This window comes from Haemorhous mexicanus, chromosome 8, assembly GCF_027477595.1.
Source record: "Haemorhous mexicanus isolate bHaeMex1 chromosome 8, bHaeMex1.pri, whole genome shotgun sequence".
NCBI classification, from domain to species: Eukaryota; Metazoa; Chordata; class Aves; order Passeriformes; family Fringillidae; genus Haemorhous; species Haemorhous mexicanus.
In genome coordinates this window covers 20,068,353-20,089,796 of record NC_082348.1, presented here as the reverse complement: position 1 = coordinate 20,089,796, position 21,444 = coordinate 20,068,353, and the positions used below count along the sequence as shown (strand labels likewise).

The window sequence follows — 21,444 nt, the reverse complement described above, 5'->3', positions numbered from 1 at the left end:
AGGTCAGGTCTTTTATGGACTATGTAATGTACCCAGTCTGCAGGTAAACCATGTTGGTTATGACAGCAAACACAAGTCAAGATTTTCTAGCTCAGATGAAATGCTCTGTGGAGGTGATTGCATTGATGCCAAAGCTGTGTCAAACCACTAAGTCTTGCCAGAAGCAACATGGATTTGCTCAGGTTTTTCTGTACTGAGCATCCAAAGCAAGGGACAGAATCAACTTGGGTCGGTTAGACCAGTTACTAGAACCAACACTGGCCTTGAGTGAGATTACATGTTCTCAAAAGATACTCTCATCTACTCAAATTTTCAATTACCTGGGGGAAGTTAAGTGTACTTGTTGAATTTTAGAGCTGTCTATGTTTTGGAAGCAAGCTGCTCTAGCTGGGTTCACTTCTGTTTAGGATTTATTTACTGCCATGGTTTTGAACCATTCTCAAGCACTTCAGCATTTTACAGTCCTCTTGAGCCTCAGTCTGCTACTTGTCTCTTAAAATACTTAGCTTCCAACTCTCCAGTGATTAAATTATTGGGTCACAGAAGAACTGTCTTAGAAGAAGACTTTAGAAGCTATTTTGTAGAAATACTTGTATGCTAAGTTAATCAATGTCTTTGTCTGCCATATCATATGTTGAAACATGAAGCCTTCTATCAATGTAATGTCATCTACTATTTTCTTACTGCTCTGGGACACTTTTCCAAGAGCTTTGGACATCCAGAAATCCTGTATGAATGACTGCCATAAATGTGTAGTTGGTATTCTGCAACATTTGTAAACTAGGTCCATTGCAAGGACCTGAAACTGGACCTTCTTTAGCCGAGCAAACTGCACAGCATTCTCAGTACTCTCCTCATGTTTCAGCTACACTGGACTTGCTGTCAGCTTCGTGAATAAAAAGCAGTAAAATGACTGTTTTAGTAACCCAATGATACAAGTGACAGTGTAGTTTAAACAAGTTTTTAATCGTGGAGAAATAGAGAAAAAGCATGTATTTTTAACCAAGTGCTCCTACATCTTCATGAATGCTTCCTAGGTGAATATTTTATGCAAAATGTGTTGCTGCTGAGCCCTTACAATACTGCATTATCCATAAAATAATTAAATGCTAACAGCTAAAGCTGATGAAGACAAGTGATTTTTTTTCAGGTTGCTGTCTGTAGCCATAGAAGACTGACAAGCTCTTTGCTCCTTTGATTATGGGATGTATTGACTGTGCTACTTAACATGAGTGAAATATTCAAAAACACTCTGTAAAATTAATACTATTGTACTAAGGAATATTATTTTTATTTCTCTTCTGTGCAGATCTTCTGACCTGAATTCAGGTTAAAGCAAACCTGAATATTAAATCTGCTCAAGCTATTAGTTTTTTTCTGATGCTGAAGCGGATAATCTTTACTGTGTTTAAAAGGTGAAGTCTGTGATTATTTGCGAAACCTCTCTGAAAAATAGATTGTCTAACTGAAAGTAAAAGGATTCTTTGTAGTTTATCTCTCTGGCATACCATGCAGTGATCTGGACTGCATCACTTTTAATTGGAATATACAATTTCAAGGCATTTTCCAGCTGTTCTTCCTTGTAGAGTCACCACAAAGAAAGCCATTCTCTGATAAACTGGACAGTTTCAGAGATGCTTTTTCAGTTGAGTACACATGCTGGTATGGATAGAAGGATAGAGCTAAAATGTGTTTGTGATTCTTCTGTATTCAGAATTGTTTTGAAGATAATTGGAAAATATTTATGGAACTGAATTTAAGGCTTTTAAAAACATCCTGCACTCAAAATCTAATTACAAATATTTTGCCAAGTATAATGGCATCTTCTTCAAAGGCATTGGGGGGAGGAAGGCAATCAGATGCCTCATAGTGCAACTATATGAAAATAGTACAATATTGGTGAACTGAAATAATAGACAGCAATTTAATAGTTTCAGAATTTGAGTACACAGGGATACTGAAGTTTTGCCCAGTCAGTTACTTAGACAAGTTTTAATCTGGGAAAGTTCAGGTTTCCCTTAATCAGGACATAGAGTTTGAGAACACTGGAGGAAGATGAGCAAGAGAAAGGAGTTGAATACGTGTTCGTGCTTTGCATATGGGTATTATTTCTCAGGGACCAGGGATCACTTCTAGTACTCACTCCTTCATTTCTAAAAGGGCAGTTGGGTTGAAAATGCTAGTATTTGGATTTAAACTTGAAAGTTCTGCTTTCAAAAATATTACTGGCAACCATAAAGACTGGAAGTATATTTTAAGATAAACAGAAAAATTTTCATGATCACATGACTACAGACATGAGGCTATGAGGGAAAAATCCATGTTTTCATCAAGAGCTATTAACCAGAGCTGCTATTTTTTGGCTTCCTATTAGTTCTACTAGTTAGCTGCCTGTTAGTTGCCTCTAACTAACTACTACTTCTACTAGTTAGTTAGTTGCCTGTTTTCAAAGTGTCTTTTGCTTAACACATGCAGATAACATTGGAAACATCACTGTTAAGGCTTTCTTTTTTCCTTTTGTTTCGTGTTCTATGATTTTTTTTCAGGCTTGAACTGCAGTTTTAAATGCTTGTGAGCAATGCAGAATGGGAACCCCTCTTACTACTACTACTACTACTAATTTTTTTTCGAAACCATGGTTAACAAGAGGGAACAGAAAAGGAGAACTTCATTTTAAGATTATATGTATTGACAACTTTTTATTACGGCTGTCATTCATCTTTCAATGGAATCAGTAATCCTTTTAAAATAAGAGAAGAAATAAAATGTAACTATTTCTAGTTAAACTTTCTCACATTAAAATAATTATTGTATTACATTTGGATTACTTTAATAAGCTTCTCCTGCATCAGGTGCTACAAAAATGTCTTTCAGCCCTGAACTGTGGTTCCTTATTTTATCCTTCAAAGTGAAAATAGGCTGATAGCAGAAATAGTGAACAACAGCAACATATAAATGTTAAAGTTTATTATGTACATTAGGCATGAAATATGCACAAATTGGACAATAGATTACTGAGTAGACAGATCTAAAGAAACCCAAAACAACCCTGTTAAACAACAAATTTTTACCATACTTACGCTGCTACTTAAAACTTAACATTTTTTTATTTTTTTGTCCCTTAGAAGTGTGATTGCTTTTTTTCACTGGTATGAGGGGATGGCAAACTCTGTTAACAGTTTGATGACACTAGAATTGTATGAGCTTTCCACTCTGCTTCTTGGGGAGCTGATAAGTCAAAATAAATAATAGGTACTGCTGCAAGGTTTACTTGGAGTACTTGGCCCATCCCTACAATGGGCCACCAACGAGACCGCATAGTGTTTATAATTTAAAGTATTCTTCCTCCTTATAGGAAATTGATTATTGCCTAGGATCTTTGGGGTTTTGTATCGTTTTTCTGAGCATGATAGGTAACAGCGTTTGATGGAAGCTGAGGCAGTCATGTGTGTGCTGCCTGGAGATAGCTGCTCCAAGCATCTATAATTTGTTTAAAATGATTGGGTGGGGAAATTCTGAAGCAATCTTGTGAGAATGTGTGTCGCCTTGGAGGTAATGTACTAGTACACTAGAGTAGTAGGTTTATTGTTCCTGGGGCTGATGGTAAGTTGAGTATGTCATCAGGCTGCTGACTTGTGTGCCTATCTGAGAGGAAAATGCATTACTGTAAGCCTGGAAAGAAAGTTATCAGCTCAGTAGGAGAGAATTCCACTACAGAAAGGTGAGCAAAAAGTAGAAGACATTAGTAAATGAGCAACATGTATTGACAGGGACAATGAATGCGTTCTGTAAAATGTCCTACTAAAATGAAAGGCTTGAAAAATAATTTGCTTTTTGCCCCCTGCAGAATAGCTCTGTTGGAAATTTGAAACACTTGTAGTTTATCTTAATTTAGAAGCATTACTAGGTTTTGACTGAGGAAGATGAAAAAAAAATCAGCAAAGCCAGCATCTGTACATTAATGTTGCCTGTTTCCTTTGTTGTCAGTGCTTTGCTTCTGCTGTGAAAAAAAAAAAATAAAAAATTGGACATTTGTTGATAATTCAGAGTGGTGAAAATGTAGGTGATGATCGCATTGTGTGTAATTTCTGCAATGTGATTGGCTGTTTGCTGCTTCTCGTCACACAAGTTGTTAGCTGTGGTGATGGCTATTTCCATTAATGTAAAAGAAGAGTCAGCAGAATTGGATTATAAAGGTATTGTTGATAAGTTGTGAAGAAAGCACCCCTGCTCTTGGGTAGACATAGTAAGTTTTAGCACCTAACAGGAGGTGTCTGAGAATCTCAGGTGGCTTTGGTAAATGGTATTTAGTGTTTCTGTGGGTTTAACTGGGTCAGTTACTTTGCTCTGGGGGTGGTGAGACACTGGAACAGGTTTCCCAGAGAAGTTGTGGATGCTCCATCCCTAGAAGTGCTCAAGGTGGGATGCAGTTCTGAGCAACCTGGTCTAGTGGAAGGCCTGTGTCAGGAGGGCTGCAACAAGGAAATCTTTAAGGTTCATTCCATCTTAAACCATTCTGTGGCTCAGTGATTTTTCAGAAAAAGTGCACAGTTTAGCCTCAGTACCCCAAGTGTTTCATAAACCAAGCCAACATGGAAGTAATTAAGCATTATATACTAGAGCATATCTTCAAACCCAGACTATTGTAATATAAGCAGAATATACTGAGTGTGAGAGATTGCCTGGAAAAGAGAAATGGGTAAGGCACCTCAGTTTTCAGAGAGGCAACAAGCTAGTTTGGATACTGTTTATTAAAGCTGGTTAGCCATTTCTGGAATTCATCAAGTATCAATACACTGAAGTATTGAATATAAATTAATTATTATTTTTATATGCTGACGAGTCTTGACTTCAGATATTTTGGTAAGGAGTTGTAAATGTTTTTATGAAGAATAAATTGAGTGTCGGAAATGGATTCTTTTTTTTTTAAGTAGTATGCAGTTAAATGCTTGAGAGTTATGAGAACACCAGGGGCTTAAGTCTCACTAAAAACAAGTGAAAAATCTGTCTCAGTGAACATGGATGAATAAGAAAATAAAATTTTTAAAGAAAAAAATGAGGCTTTTTTTACCTTTCTCTAAGGTTAAGAGAAGCAATTATTGGAAACAAGTGAAAATACAGTTTAAGTTTTCTGGCTGCTTCAGCAGGTTCTTTTTTCTAAGTTTTCATTGGGGGAGCCCAGTGTGTGTTAGCAGTCAGGTTTACATCCAAAGCAGCAGCCAATTGGCACCTTGTTTGTGCATTAGTAGCCCAGCCAGTAGAGCCAGTGAAGCCTGCCTGTCTTCTGCTCTGTTCACGGTTCATTGCCATTTTTCAGGCTCCATAATGAGCTGCACTGACCTGTTTGTGTTTGTAGTACTTGGAGACTCTAGCTTGGCCAGAAGCTGCAGTGAATTAGTGGTAAGTAGGGAATTTAAATGTGCATACCTTGATTCCTTGATCTGCAACTATGATGAATAAATCTACTGCAAACAGAACTTTCAGGGGAAGTATGGTAAAATAGAATAGTTTAGCACTATGTATTTAGTGCTTTCTCTCTTTTTTTCTTAACCCTCACCTTGCACATTGATACTGGTGAGTAGGTATGAGTAGAGAGTTAGAAATGGTCAGAAGAGTTTTTTTAGGTTTCTTGTTGACTCTGACAAGTCCTTTAGCCTACCTTGCAGTGGAAACCGGTTTAAACTGTGGGGTTTTGACTCTTGTATTTGACCCATATGTAAGGGTTAATCACTAGCCATAGTCTGCCCTTTGAATATGTAATCTCAGCCTAACTGTGAAGGAGGTGATCTAGCCGAGGAATCTGACTTTGTACCTGTTTTGAGACATGTATTCTGGACATTTCCTTTCCTTTTCTCACTTAAAAGATAGAATCATGTAGTGGATTTCCTAGATTTTCTCTAGAACTAATAGACTACAGAACTGAAGCTATGGATGAATCAAGTAGTCCTTTAGCATAGAGGAAGCAATACATTTACTTCAAGTAAATAGGTGATAGAGTTATCAAATGATAATTAAGGTTCTTACTGCATTTTGTCTTGCAGAATTGTTTAAACATATAAAAGGTGCGTTATCAGCTAGAATATTTTGTATTTTGTTTTAAATTTTAACTGCGTGCCACATTTTATTTTGCTGTTAACAGATTCTAGGCCAATAAACTATTTCAGGTACTCTGAGGGAAATTTTGAAAAGTGTTCATGTGTTATGGGTAGATGTCCTGTTATACAGTCCACGTGTTTGATAATCTGCACAAAAAGCAGGCTTGTTTTGCAGCATGGCAATGCTGTGTATGAATAATGCATGCTGTTTTTCAGATGAGGTTTTTGCCTGAATTCAGATAATATGTTTAGCATTGAGATTTCAGTTGTACAGTATACATGTGGAGAATTCCATCTGAAATGGCAGGTTTTTTCTTTACTTCATTTAAAGGAGGGCATCTCTATCTTCACTTATCTTAAAACATTTTAATAACTGAGACTACCAATTATGTTTTATAGGATTTGATTTTTGTGCTAAGGCCTTATCAAAAGCATCTAATAACGTGCTTTCTGCTGAGTTAATGATATGTTTTAGATGTCATTTCTTATACCTATCTTCAATAGCCATATTCAGACAGTTTGATTGTAATAATCAAGTTTCAATCAAACCATGCTTAGTATGACAAATATTGCCTGAGATTGTAGTGCAGGTATTTGTGCTCTTGATAAAGGGCTTAATTTGACTCCTGGCAGAGACAGAGAACCACTATTGATTTTTATATCAGAATGCAAAATAGCTTTTATTTGTCATGTATGAGGGAAATTGCTTCTTAATTAAAACTAAATAAAACACTCACTCCATGGTTTTATGCAATAATACAAAAAGTAGCATTTGTGTCTCAGATGTGTTCTTTTACAGGTCTTTAAAGGTTTGGTTAGCAATTATTTTTAACAAGCTAAAACACTTCTTAAACAGCTGCTGAAATTATGATTTTTTTGTATTCCTCCTGGAATGTTTGTAGATTTACTGTACCCCAAGGCTCACCTGTTGTTTTTCCCTCCCCAAAGCAAATGTCAAAGAAATATTTGAACAAACTCTTATTCATCTTCAAATCCCATTCAACTGGGACTGTGAGTTTATTCGACTGCATTTTGGACATAACAGGAAGAAGCATCTTAACTATTCAGAGTTCACTCAGTTTCTTCAGGTCAGTTTTTAACCTTGTTCCAAATCTGGAACTGAAATTCATTTAACTTTTAATAATACGCTAATACCATTATAAATGTTGAGTTTATTCTGGTAGTGATAATCCTTATCTGATACTAATCCTGGCAGCTAATGATGAACTGTTGTTTCTCCATGCTGGTTTTGTAAGCAGTGTGTGCTCATTGTGCTGTAACTTGAATACCATCCTTTGAAAGAATGGGACAGAACATACTGTTTATGAAATTAACTATTTTACTGATTGTTGTTAAAGTGGGTTGAGGATCTGCTTTTTCTGTCATAGGAATTCAATAGCAAAACTAAACTCTACCAGAAATATTAGCATTCTTAATAGAACCAGTTATTATTGACCATTAAAACTGTCCTATAGGGGTTTTAGGTTCTGTGCCATTTCTTTATTTTTATAAACATTCTAATACTTATCACTTTCTTTCTCTCACTGGCATGCATGCTACCACACACATACTGGGAGTTTGGTCTTAAATGCAGCCAGCTTGCAGGAGGTAAAATCTGATTTCCTGTGATGTTGAACTACTCTTTAGAGATTGGGCTTTAAAGAATTTCACTTGTTGAGCTGCACTTTGTGCTAAAGCCAAAAAGTTACAGTTAAAACATATTATGAACAGAACATTATATTAGAAGGAAGGAAAGGAAAATGTCATCTATAAAGGATGGAGAAAGAGCAAATTAGGAGAAATTTACATTGTAATTCATGGAGAGGAAGTTCACAGAGTTGCTGGTAATTGCACTGAATTCCATAAATTAACATACAATGACCACCTTGTGATATAAGTTAAAATTGCTTGTCTAGTAGATGGGAAGAAAAATAGATTATGCACTTCTAGAGCTGCCTTTGATGCAAGAAAAGTTATGTGTGTATTGTCTTAGAAGTAAGGAGTGATAGATGTGCTTTGAGATAATCTGTAATTATTGCTGAAGATAAAAATATCTCATAGGATCACAGAATATTTTGGGTTGTAAGGGACATTTAAAGGTCATCTATTCCAATCCCCCTGCAATCTGCAGGGATGTCTTCAACTGGTTCTGGTTGCTCAGAGTTCTGTTCAACCTGAGCTTGAGTGTTTCTTATGGATGAAACATCTATCACCTCCCTTTGCAACCTGTTCCAGTGCTTTACCAGCTTTGTTTAGTTTAGAATCATTACCCCTTGTCCTGTCACAGCAGGCTCCACTAAAAAGTCTGTCACCATCTTTCTGATAAGCCCCCCATAAGTACTGAAAGGCTGCAGTAAGGTCTCCCAGGAGCCTTCTGTTTTCTTTTCCTCTCCAGGACAAACAGCCCCAGCTCTGAGCCTTTTCTCATAGTGGAGGTGCTCCAGTCCTCTCTCATTTTTATGGCCCTCCTCTGCATCTGCTTCCAAGAGCAGAGTGATAAATGTCTGTTCTGGTTTTATGTTTGTGTTTCCAAAATACTGCCATGTAAGATGCAGTAGCTTCTTACTGTCATTGTATGATTTATAAAAAAAGGGTTGCAGTAATTTCAGTATGTGCACAATTTTGGTATTTCTGTCCCTTCTTTTTATGTAAGATTGTTTTTCTCTTTTGGTCCAGCACCATCTTCTGGAGTTTGGGACTTGAATCGGAGTGGGTTTGTTGTACCCTGATCTAGAAAACATTGTTCATGAGGTTATGAGAGTTGAGAAATTACTGTAAAGGTGATATAAGCTAGATGGTTTGCCCTCTTCTTACTGTCTGTCAGAATGTGGTTATTTTTTAAGTGGCTTCTAGAGGTCTGAATGACAGCTGCATGGGCTTTATTGTTTGCTTGAATAGAAGGAAACAACTTTTTCTGGACATAGAATTTACAACTATCGTTATTATCTTGAGGTTAGGTTACCACAGTGATCTTTGTATGAAGGTTTTTACAGTTTGTATGGGAGTTCTAAATTGTCTGAAATGAGTGACCATTTGTGACATTATGGGAGATAGCTGTTTGGAGCAATCTAAATCCATATTATATAATTTTCACTGTCCTCCTGTTTATTTTCAAGTAGTTTCCAGTGAGTTAGTATATAATAGCCCAGTCATATTTCATCTTGGATATGTAAGAGATCACCTCACTTTTTGTCTTCAAGATCAATATCAGAAGTTTTTCTAGCACTTAAGTATTTAATTAAGGAATAGATAACAGGCAGGACATGGGTGTGTGAAGTTCATTTCTTAAATCATTTAGTGAAAGTGCATATTTCTTTACAGTTGAATTGAGGCTTTTCTTTGACAGAGGAATGAATCTGTGGATTAAATCAGTATGCAGCCTTCTTATTCTAGTTGAGCTGGCCTTGAAGTTTAAACTGTAGTTATGCTATTGTCTATATGCACAGACCTGTTGGAGCATAAGAATATGAAATTAGTGAAAATGTTGTGAACAGTGTGTTACAGAATTTGCTTCTAAACTGCTATCTCTGAATATTCATTCTAGGAGCTGCAGTCAGAACATGCAAGACAAGCCTTTGCGTTGAAAGACAAAAATAAAAGTGGTCTGATAACTGGGCTGGACTTCAATGAGATCATGGTTACCATTCGCTCCCATATGCTGACTCCATTTGTGGAAGAAAATTTAGTTTCAGTAAGTGTTAACAAAAAGTGCCTCGATTTCAGTGTTTAATAGCTGTGATGTTTGAAGGTGGCACGGCTTCTCTCCCACTTTGTCTTCTACCTGTTTATCACTCACTGCCTCGGTGCTAGAGATTAGCAGCTTCATAATAGAGTGGGCAGGGTGAAACATGGCAGCATTCCTTGGCTGCAGTAATGAAAAGGTTGGCAGTCTGGTTTGCATGTTTAAAGTGCCATTGGAAACAGTTTGAGTTAGTCTACTATGCTTTCCACAAGAGCAGGGCAAAGTACTTACTGCAGAAATAATCATAGAATTGTGGAACCATGTAGGAAAAGACCCCTAAAATCAACAAATCCAATAGAAATTATTTAGGACAAAAACATCCAGTTTTTATTTTTGAATATATGGCATCTCAGGAGCTGGAGACTACTTAGAATTTTGTCCTTTTATATACTTTTGCATTCTTTTCTTTTTCAGATCAGAGTTTGGAAAATCAGTATGTAGATTCTAGAGGTAGAATGGTTACAGCCCTGGTAGTTTGGCAAGATCTGTAGGTAAAGTAATAACATACAAGTTATAATCTGAAAGTATGTAGTATGAAAATTACATAAGGATGAAATTTATATAGAAGATATAAAAATAAAAACTTTCATCTTACTATCTTACCTATAAATCTTGCCTTGCCTTACTCATAAGGCATACTGTCTTCTAGAAAATTTAGAGTATCTACTAACTTTAGACTTTGAGTAAATGGTCATTGATGTATGTGATGCAAGAAATCAGTTGGTGCCTTTTTCTAAAGGCATTTGCATTTGCATGCATTTGTCTTTCAGAAGATTACTTGGTGGCACTTTCAATGTGTGTATCAGATAACTTCAGCAATAACCTACTTACATGATTATTTCCTAATCATTTCCTAGTGTTCAATCTTTACCACAAAAATAGTATCCTGTTTAATAATTCTCCCCTCATGTTTCTATTAAAAATATCTTTAAAAAGGAATAGAAAGGTATCTTTAATTCTTTCATAATTTGCTCAAATGAGTGTTTCTGTGATTGCAATAAGATGCTGTAAAAATGCTTAAGGACTTAACTGTTTTCATTTAATTTTTAAAGGTAGCTGGTGGAACTGTATCACATCAGGTCAGCTTCTCCTTTTTCAATGCATTTAATGCCCTTTTGAATAACATGGATCTTGTTAGGAAGATATACAGTAACATAGCAGGTACAAGAAGAGATGTTGAAGTCACAAAAGGTAAGATACATTTCCTGCAGTTTATTAATTTTTAAATTCTGTCCATTTTGTAATTGGTGGTGCACTTGGGTTAAGGTGAGTCAGAAGTCAGTTTATGGCCACTGGGAAAGTGGATTTTTTTTTAGCTGTGGGTGCTTTTCATCCTCACAGGTTAGTAAGTATTTTCAGTTATCTCATTGAAGAGAAGATTCTGGCAGGAGTTATTGTTTGAATGAGTAACTGCAAGTCAGTATAATACTGAGATTTTACATCTCCTTGAAAGAGATGCATTGTTGCTTAGAGATAGGGAGTTCCTAGGGAATGTGGTGGAGTGGGTTAAGTTTGAAAATCTGAGTGGTTTTATGTATGGATGATGCCAGTTAGTACGTAACAAATCCCTGTGCGTGTGGAAGGTTGCAGTATTTCAGTCTGGTCACAGACATTAGCAGAGTGCTTTTGTAGCCATTTTATGACAGATTTTATCACTAGTTTTACTACCTGTGTGGATGGGACCAGCCAAAACATTGTGTGGTTAAAAGCTTGCCAAGTTCTTTGTATTCTTTTTCGTCTTTTTTGTTTAGCATATATTCATACACTCTGCATATTTTTCCCTAAAGGAAAGCATAAAAGGCCTGTTCTCATCCTCCAAATTGTCCTAACAAATTGCCTAGCCATGTGTTTTGGTACAGATGCATAAATACATCTTGCTTGGATTTGTACTGAGAAAAAAGGCTGCTGTGTTTTCACTGCTCAGACTTGTTAACTGCAACTTGCCAATTATGTCATAAACATATTGTATAATTTGGCCAGATGAATATCTAAGCTTGGAGTCACTCAGAACTATGAGAGAAAGAACTCTGGACATGATGGGAATAGATGAGTCAGTTGCCCTTAAAGCTGCTGTGAATAATGGACCATTTCTCTGTTATGTTCTGTTTTGCAGAAGTTCAGAAGCAAGAATCACAAATTGTAGATGTTGTTTTATTAAGCTTGCTAATTTGAGGAATATTTACCATAAGTCAGAGTTGTGGAGTCAGATGTGGTCTGTGTTGGGAAGGCCTGTTTTAGGACAGATGTTCTCCTAAAGATACCTTTTCCCTTTGCATTATGAATTTTGCTTCTTGGTGATAGACTTGATATACTTTTGTTTTTGTTAAAGTTATTTGAAAGGATTCAAAGAGGAAATTTGACAAATAACACAAACGTTGTATTTCTCTTTCTCTTTTAAATCCAGAGGAATTTACACACTCTGCGATCCACTTTGGACAAATTACACCACTGGAAATAGATATTCTCTACCAACTTACAGACTTATACAGTGTTACTGGGTAACATGATAATGAATTCTATCATTTTATCATCATAACTTTTGTGTTTTCTGTGTGACCTCTTACTTTTGTCGTAATTTTAAAGGGTTTTGTGTTCTATTTTGTTACAGTAATTTGTTCAAGGTAAACTGATTTTGCTGTGTCCATGGGTTTTGTAAGTGAATTGTATATGTCAGGGCACAATTACTAATTGTTGTATTATAGGTATACATATGAAGTAGCAAAATACAATACTCCCAAAAGGCTACAAATGCACTGGTTGATGTTTTGCGTGGATATTTAATGCATGCAAAATCTTACTTAGAAATAGCTAGAAATGGTTTCATTTGTGTATTACATTCCTTATTACTAGTAGTGAAGAACTTGCTTCTGAATAATCCATGTTCCCTTCATCTCCAAACATTCTCTAATGAAGTGTAGCAGACTTCTTAGGTCTGCATTCAGATACGGCAAGTGTCATTTTTTAAACTCAGATGTAGTTTATGGGATGTGGCCAGGAACACTGTACTTGATATGTTTGATGCTTTATCTAACCAGAAATTGCTTTTCTCTGCCTTTGTAAAGGCGCTTAACTTTGGCAGATATTGAGAGAATAGCACCACTGGCTGAAGGTGCGTTGCCTTATAACCTGGCCGAGCTCCAGAGGCAGGTGGGTAGAAGAAAAAAATTGCAATTGATGAATGTTAGCATGTACTTGCAAATGAAAAATAAGAATAATGCACTTTAACCAGATTCCTGACAAGTGGAACATACTGTGTGTATTGCTGGAAGGATAGAAATGGGGCAGGCTGTAAGGTACTGTATGTGTCTAGACAAGGTATGAGTTGTCAGCATGGCCTGTTCAGATATGAGCATGTATGGATACTTGGATTCCTTACCATGAATACATTTGTTCACTCCTGAAAAGCCTTTTGACAGGGCACAGCCCTCCATGAACTTCTCCAGCCTGAGTCCTTCCTGTGGAACCCAGTTCTTCACAAACTCCTGAAGCGTGTGTCCCTTCCATGTGGTGCAGTCTTTCAGGAATAGATTCACATGGCTCCTCCGTGCAGTTGCAGCCTCCTTGGGATGCATCCCCCTGTTCCTGTGTGGGGTCCTACAGGGTCTGCAGGGGAATCTCTATTCCTGTGCCAGGAGCACCTCCTCCTGCTCATTCACTGACCTTTGTACCAGCAGAGTTGTTTCTCTCATATGTTCTCTCTCCTCTTACCAGCTGCCATTGCACAGGGTTTGTTCCCCCTTCTTAAATACATTAATTCTTGAATACATTATCCCAGAGGTGCTGCCACTGACACTGATGGACTTGGCCTGGCCAGCAGCGTGTGTTGGCTCTGTCAGACATGAGGGAAACTTCTGGCAGCCTCTCACAAAGCCAGCCTTGTTGTATCCCCCACCCCCCAGCTTTGCCACACAAACTCAATACAGGTTGTAAAAAATATGAATATTAAATGTAAAGCTTATAAATGTGTTCCTCGTACTCACCTCTCTGAGTGGACAAAATACTGACTGACTTCACTTCCCAGAACTACCTTTGTAGCTTGGCACTCTTTCAAAATGAGCTCACTGATACAAGTTTTCCTCATCACTAGGACAGAATATACTCTTTTCATACTTTTGAAGTAGTACATGATATTTTCATCTTATTCTACATTGTGTGTTAAAACCGGACACCAGAAAGCAAAATAATTTCATTTTATTTAGTTTATAAGGAACAGTCTTTTATTAGACCTTATCCTAAGTGAACAGTAAATTAAGTGTATTGACAAAATGAAAGATATCAGTTCATGAAGAGCAAATATCATCTCAGTATGGTCCAGCTGTCCCTGGGAAATGAAACCAGTTCTGTAATCAGTTTTATATGATTTTAAAATCCCTTTGTAAAGAAAAATCTAAATTTTTACATAAAATCACTCTGTATAGATTTGGCAGAAATGAAAATTAGCCTGCTTTCAACCATGTTTACTTTATTGTCAATTTTTTTCATTGTGTAAGATTTTTTTAAAGCTTAGCAGCTGAATATCCTATGGGGATGACAGCTCCAGTAATTTTCTCTTTATAAATATTCATGATTTGAAAGCTATAGCATTAATTACATTCATTTACATATCCATCTGAACACACAAGTAAACTGAAAACTTTGTGAGCACTTATTTAATAATATAAAAGTGACATTTCCTTCAGAAAGAATTTGATTTTTAACATTCAGTGATGCATTCACTAAGATTAATGTCTAAATGCAATGATTGGATTTTGATGAGAACCGTGTGAAGCTTCGAGCAAAAAGAATAATCTTAAACCAGCTGAAAGGCAGCAGGTGTGCTAGGCTAGAGAAAATGTCAGTGGAATGAAGGACTAGTTCTGCTTCTAAGGCTTTTTGGGGTATATTATTGCATGTGTCTTTTATTTACATGAATCAAAAGAAATATATCTGAATTTTATAATTTATTTTCGTGGTTATTTTGGTTTTATTATCCTTTGGGGGTTTTGTGTGTGGTTTTTTGGGTTTTTTTTTTAATAGAAAAGCATAGTGGTTTTACAATAATGAGGATATTGTTTGGATTTATTGCTTCTGTTGCTTGTAAAGGCAGTACATTTGATTTATGCTGTTTTTTATGCTGGTCTGCATGTGCAGTGTGTAATTTTAGTGCTACCTAGAATTTCTCTATTCTTCTCTGTTAAGCTATATTATGGGGGAGGAGAGTGTCTTGTGAAGAGAAGTGGTTTTAGCTGTACCTTTTTATTCTGTGGAAAAGGGGTATCAAATATAATCCATGGTTTTTTACAGGTAATGATCTCATCTTGACCTCAGGGGCTGCTGTTCTGTGTTGTGTGTATACCGTGTAACACCTTGTGCAGTGTGGGCAGGTTTTGCACATCCAGTGTAACACCAGCCCAGAGCAGCTTGTGCTGAGGCAGGTGCTGTACTTCTGTGGTGCTTCAGTGAGCTGAGCTACCTTGGCTGGGTAACCTTGCACAGGGAGCTGAGAAGGGGGTGTGTGTGGTAATCTTTGTGAAAACTCCTGATATGCATCAGTCTGGGCTCTGGACATTCCAGCTGTCCTGGCAGAAGCACATCTGCTGACAGTACAGGGTACTTTCAGGAAAAACAGATTTCTGTTTGGAAAGTGGACTTTAGTATCTGTTTTACTATGGAATTTAACAGTTAATATCTTGGCCCCTTAGCCCAGACAAGTTATACTGCATAATATCAATTTCTCTCTAATTGTCTTATTTATGTTTGGATGAAACTTTGGCCTATCTTACATATTTTATAGTGAAAGTTTGTGAACATGTCTTGTTAATCAGTTCAGTTACCTTCTTTCTAATAGCCATTTAATAACATAATTATGAGTCTCTGCAGATATTTTCTGTGCAGACTGTATTATTTAGAATACTTAACACATTTGTAATAGTGTATGTAATTGAAAGGATTGAGGTCAGCATCACTCTGTAAATTAGCAACTGCATGGAAAATCTTGTCTTCTGTTTTGATGACATGAAATCTCATGCTTGTGCTATGCATTAATGGATATATAATCTTAAAATATGTCCTATGCTGATAGAGCCTGTCTGTGAGATATTCTGTAAATTCCTTTTGAAATACTGAATTTTATTTGAGTCAAAAGGGAGTTCCAGCCTTACAAATTCAAAGGCAACAGAACAGAAAACAGCAAAGTTGTTTAGAGTTTCTGTCTTCTTTTTCTTGAGCATCATTGTTCTGGTTATACTGGTGTACTGGTTTGGCACAACTAGGAATATGTAAGAAATATTTTCTAGAAGTATTTGGAAAATGTACTTCATCCGTTAGGCACAACAGACATTATCTAGTAATTGCTTTTTCTTCTTCCTCCTGAACATGAAGCTACTAATTTTTATCAGATTCTTTCTGTACCATTGTAAAAGTAATTCACAGATGCCTTTGTTTTCCTGTGCAGATTTTCAAGCTTTTTTTCATTTCTTTTTCCCCCACACAGCAATCTTTTGGAGAATTGGGCAGACCTATTTGGCTCCAGATAGCTGAGTCAGCTTACAGGTTCACTTTAGGCTCAATTGCTGGAGGTGAGTAATATTCTGCTTTCTGTTTCCAGGCTTGAGGTACTTAAACACTCTTTTGCCAGACTGCTTGATTCATCTGAGGTGGATGTTTTGGTTATACATGTGTAGTATTGGATGTTGGAACCATTTTGGTTGTGCTATTCCCTTTCTTTCCTTATCACTTGGATTCTAGAACCCCTCCACGGTCCTTTGAAACGACACCAGTAACAAATTTCCTTAGTGGTAATTCAGATAGGTGTTCTTCATTCTGCACACCTTTTTTATGTAACAGTGTTATCCATTCTCCTTGAGACTTTTTTCCTAGACCTTCATTATTGTTCTTTCTTACCTCCAACATACCAGGGGTCTTACCAGCTTATATATTCTTTGTGTTTAAATGAATGTCGTAGAAAATCATCACGATAATTACGTAGTACACCAACAGTGGTGTTGCAGAAGTAATGCTCCAGATGCTTTCTTACAGCTGTTGGTGCTACTGCAGTGTACCCCATAGACCTGGTGAAAACTCGGATGCAGAATCAGCGCTCCACAGGTTCAGTCGTGGGAGAGTTGATGTATAAAAACAGCTTTGACTGCTTTAAAAAGGTTTTGCGTTTTGAAGGCTTTTTTGGGCTTTACAGAGGTAAGTGAATTTAAAAAAAAGAAAAAAAATATATAAAGTCAGTAATTTTCTGTCACCATTTTTTTATTTTAATACCTCAACAGCTAGTTTCCAAGGGAAAATCAGAATACTTGGTATCCTGTCTAATTTTGCTTTCATTTCTGAGCTCAGTATTTTTCTTCCATTGCACACCCTTCATCATAAACAATTGCTGGAGAAAACTGGGCTTTTTCTTGTTGTTGTTAGTGATTTGCTCCTTGCTGCTTAAGTAACTTAAAGACCTAATTTTTGGGGTGTAAGTGTTGAGGATATAATTGTAATCTCACAAACTGAGGATTGCAACTTTTGGCTGGGGTCAGACATCAGGAGCAAATTAGCATCTGAGGAATAAAGATTGGTTTTCCAGCAAATATTTTTTGTTAAGAGACAAAAGACAGTAATTTGGAAATGTATCTGTAAACTGGATGCAGTATCTTGTGCCTCATACTTTTGCAGGTAGTCAGACTGAATTATGTTGCTCTGTTTTACTTTAAAATATCATCAGTGAAACTCAGGAAATTGTAATTTTTAAAAAGAATAAAACTCTAAGATACAGCTTAAGAATTCAGTTTTTTATCAATTAGGCTGAGTTTTAATCACTTTGGTAAGGTGACTTACATACATGCTTGCCAGCCCTCTGAATAGATACTTAGTTGAATTCTCTATTTTTAATTCTAATTTCCCATAACTTTATGAAGTTCACAGTTTTCATGAGGACCAGCAAGGTATTTATTAATTGGTACACCTGCTTCTTTAGCTGCAGCAAACTCACATGATGGCTACAGCATTTTGTTTTGCTTTGTGATGTGTTCTGGCAGTAAAGACCCTGGGCAGTGTCCTTTATGGACAGTATCTAAGAAGTTTTTACATGTGAAAGTCTGTGTGTTCTGTCTAAAGAGTGTTTTGTGGTCTTTCAGGATTTTGTCTGCAAGTAAGTAAGGGAAGGAATATGTTGGTGCAAAGTTAATGAAAAGCTGTAGTCTGTGTAAATTATGTTTTACTGGAAAATTGTTTTCTTTTTTTGATGTTAAATCTCTCCTAAAAGCAAATACTTGAGTTACATCTATGAGACTGATTCTTCAGTGCTGTTCTACAGTACTGTTTTCTTTTTCTTGCCCCCCACTCTATTTTTGCACAGCAGTATTTAAAATAATTAGTTATTTTATTTTTGTTTCTGACTTTACTCAAGCACTTTGAAATCAAGGATAATTCCATTGATGAGCTAAAAGCAGTGTTTTACACTTGATAAAAATACTCTTCTTTGAAGGCATGTCAGTTTGCTGAAGTTTTTAATAGCCTGTTTAATAATTGTTTTTAAGATTGTTTAGGATGAGAAGTTCCTGCAGTTCTTTTGGCACTGTTACAGTTAAAGATCAGCATGTTGCTAAGATTTGGACTCAGAGATTTAGGTGGTCTGTTAGAAGTATGGTAAACTAAACAGCAGAAACACTTATGGAGTTTACTGTGGGTCTCTTACTGGGTTCTTGTATTCCTGAGCTGGATTATCCTAATTGCATTGTAAAATAACAATACATCTATGCCATAATATAATGGTACAATGTAGTTGTTTCCTGCAGTTCAAAAAATAGAACTGAACACAAACTGGAAATGTTGGAATTCTAAATAAAAACTTAGGATTTTTGGTCAAGAAAATAAAGATATTTTTGAGTCTTGAGATCCAACCTCAGAATTAATAAAGTTTATTCTCAGGTTCCTATTAGTTCATGCTGTGTCCCAGGTTCTCTGGCACACCAAATGCATGTGCCCAGTGAGTTCAGCTACAAAAAAAAAGGAAGTGGAGGGGATTGTCTTGCAGTGTTTTGTCTGGTGGTTTTGGTTTTTTTAAGTATAGGCATTGCAGAACTGGATTGTCTTTTCATGGTAGATTGGAAATTCAGGCTGGGAGGGCACCATTTCTTTTTGTTCCTGTCAGCCTTTCTTTGTGTTTAATAGCTACCTTTCCTCAGCATAGTAAGTCTGTAAATCACACAGAAAGTACTGTGCTGGAAGAACACACTGCACTGTGTGTATTAACTGCTGCACTTTCTATTAAGGCACCTTTGTTCTGAGCTTCCTTTTAAGGAAGTAGTGAAAAAATTGGGCAAAATGAGAACTTCTAGGAATTTTGAATTTTTAGCTATGATTTCTCTGTACTTAACAAATAGTGGAAGGTGGCATTGATGCAGTTTTGTCGCTGTGGGGTTTTTCTGTTAGTTAACTGGCAAACACTTTTAACAAAATGATATTCCATAACCATGGAATAACATTAGGAAGTGACTATATCCAATAAAAATAACTTTCTTTTAAGTTTTATGATCTATACCTATGCCAAAATGTCTGTGGAGAAAGTGGGTTTAAAAATATCAGATGCTGTTATAATGTGTTATGTTTGGAAGTTAAGACTGCCATCTACTGATTTTTTTCTTAAACCTATTAGTTCCTAGAAATGTGCATGTGCATTTTTCAAATGACAGTTCATTTTCATCGTAGCTATTTTCCAGGAGCAAGGGCCTTGCCAAAATCAGTTTCTGTACACTAATCCCTCCTCTTAGTAAGATTAAAAAATGCTCATTAGTTATAGGGTTTAAAGAAGTTCATGCTACCATGTTGAACTGAGCAAGAGAAAATCCTTCTTACCCTTAGTTGGCTCAAGTCTTGAGAAAACTCAGGTTAGTGAGTCAAGTTGAAGTGAGTTGATAATTTATCATAGTCATGTGTCTATCTCACAATTACTATCCCATTTTAAAAAGTGATTGGAAGCTTTATGGGAAATTGATGCTAAGGGACTAAAAAAGTCAAACAAACTCTTATGCAGTAGACATATCCAAGGTTTATGTTTGGTCCTTAAACTTTTTTCCTTCTGTACAGCAACAGCATCAGGCTTGACTTAGTTGAGGAAGGCAGATCTGGTCACACATTTCATTATAATTTTCAACAGAATCTGTAATATAAAATTATACTGGTATGAATATGCAGTGCTCTAGGAGCATCCCATACTTAAATGCCATCCACCTCAAAGGATATTCCCTGTGCAGAAAGGCATTTCTGTACAGCACTGATAAAATACTATTTTCTCTATTAGGAAGATAATGTTGCCTTATGATGTCTTTGTTTCTATAGGCTTGTTACCACAGCTGATAGGTGTTGCTCCAGAAAAGGCTATTAAGCTAACTGTACGTATCTTTTTTTTTTTTTTTCTTTCCTCCCTGGCATCCTTTTGTTTGTTAACATGCACAGGATTTATTTCCTAAAATGTGTGAGAGATGACCACTTACAAGCATTCTAACATATATGGCTACAGATTTACTTGATATATATTAATAAGGAAGAAAAATAACTTAAAATAGTGTGTAATATATTGTATCTTTATTAGGTTAATGACTTTGTCAGAGACAAATTTACCAAGAAAGATGGTTCCATTCCATTGCCTGCAGAGATCCTTGCTGGAGGCTGTGTAAGTATCTCTCCTGTATCCCTAGGATTGAAATTGATTCTCAGTCATGTCCAGAATAGTTGGAATGACAGTTGATGGGTGTGCTTTGTCGATTTGAGCAGAAGTGCTCTTTTTTTCTCCCAGTCACAAGAACTAAAAAAAGCACTGTTTCTGTTTGGAAAGCTTAGCATACTTCTGAATTAAGTTCTCTTGGAACAATGTGCTTAAGCAATTTGTTTTGGCCCAGTTTATAACTTTCAGTTTCAGCAGTGGTTTCATTCACAAAGTCCGAAGAAGAGGGTGCCCTGTTCTCCCTTTCCATATGTTCTCTGGGTTGCCATTCATCATTAGTTTGGGAAGATACAGGTGCTCCTTGAGAATGGATTATAGGCATGATTCAGTTTCCTTCAGGGGAGGGGTGGAGATGTCTAGAATGGTTTAAGGAAATCTAATTCTTGCTGCAGATTTCAAGAAGGAAAAGAAATACACGTGTCGACTTGCTGTATGTGAAATTTTTACTGTTGGGAAAAGATGGAAAATTGAACAATATAGCCTTACCTTTCATGTAACATGTATAAGTGAATTGTCTGTTTAAATAACTTTGTATGAAATGCAGCTATGTTACTCCAGATGCTAATTACATCCCTCATCCAAATACAGTTAAAAAACAAACCATGTTTTTGTTGAAATTGAGGGCTGTAATTCAGTGGATGTTTTAGCAATCTGTAAGTGGTTTGAATTGATATTCATGCTGGATTTCTTTTGGTTTTGCACGTTGGCTAATTTCATTTGTGGGATTCCCTGACAGTTGTTAACCCTATAATATGTTTAGGGCTTGAGTTGGGTTTCTTTTGTAGCAGAGAACACTAATGACTTCCAGTTGAGTAGGCTGACAGGCTGGTATAAAACCTCCTTGGCTTACAACAAAACCTGGGGCAGAAAGGTTGTTGACCTCTGCAAACTTTTAATTCAAAGAAACA

General features: G+C 36.5%; 1 protein-coding gene across 1 annotated transcript in view; it reads left to right on the top strand.

The window, feature by feature from the left end:
* The window catches only part of SLC25A12 (solute carrier family 25 member 12), a 45,341-nt gene that overhangs the window by 11,099 nt on the left and 12,798 nt on the right, over positions 1–21,444 (top strand). The window contains exons 5-13 of the mRNA XM_059853090.1: positions 7,044–7,183; positions 9,640–9,786; positions 10,890–11,028; positions 12,242–12,335; positions 12,900–12,984; positions 16,310–16,394; positions 16,855–17,013; positions 20,152–20,204; positions 20,405–20,485. Of these exons, the coding sequence (XP_059709073.1) occupies positions 7,044–7,183; positions 9,640–9,786; positions 10,890–11,028; positions 12,242–12,335; positions 12,900–12,984; positions 16,310–16,394; positions 16,855–17,013; positions 20,152–20,204; positions 20,405–20,485 (983 nt within the window). The remainder of the gene's footprint in view (positions 1–7,043; positions 7,184–9,639; positions 9,787–10,889; positions 11,029–12,241; positions 12,336–12,899; positions 12,985–16,309; positions 16,395–16,854; positions 17,014–20,151; positions 20,205–20,404; positions 20,486–21,444) is intronic.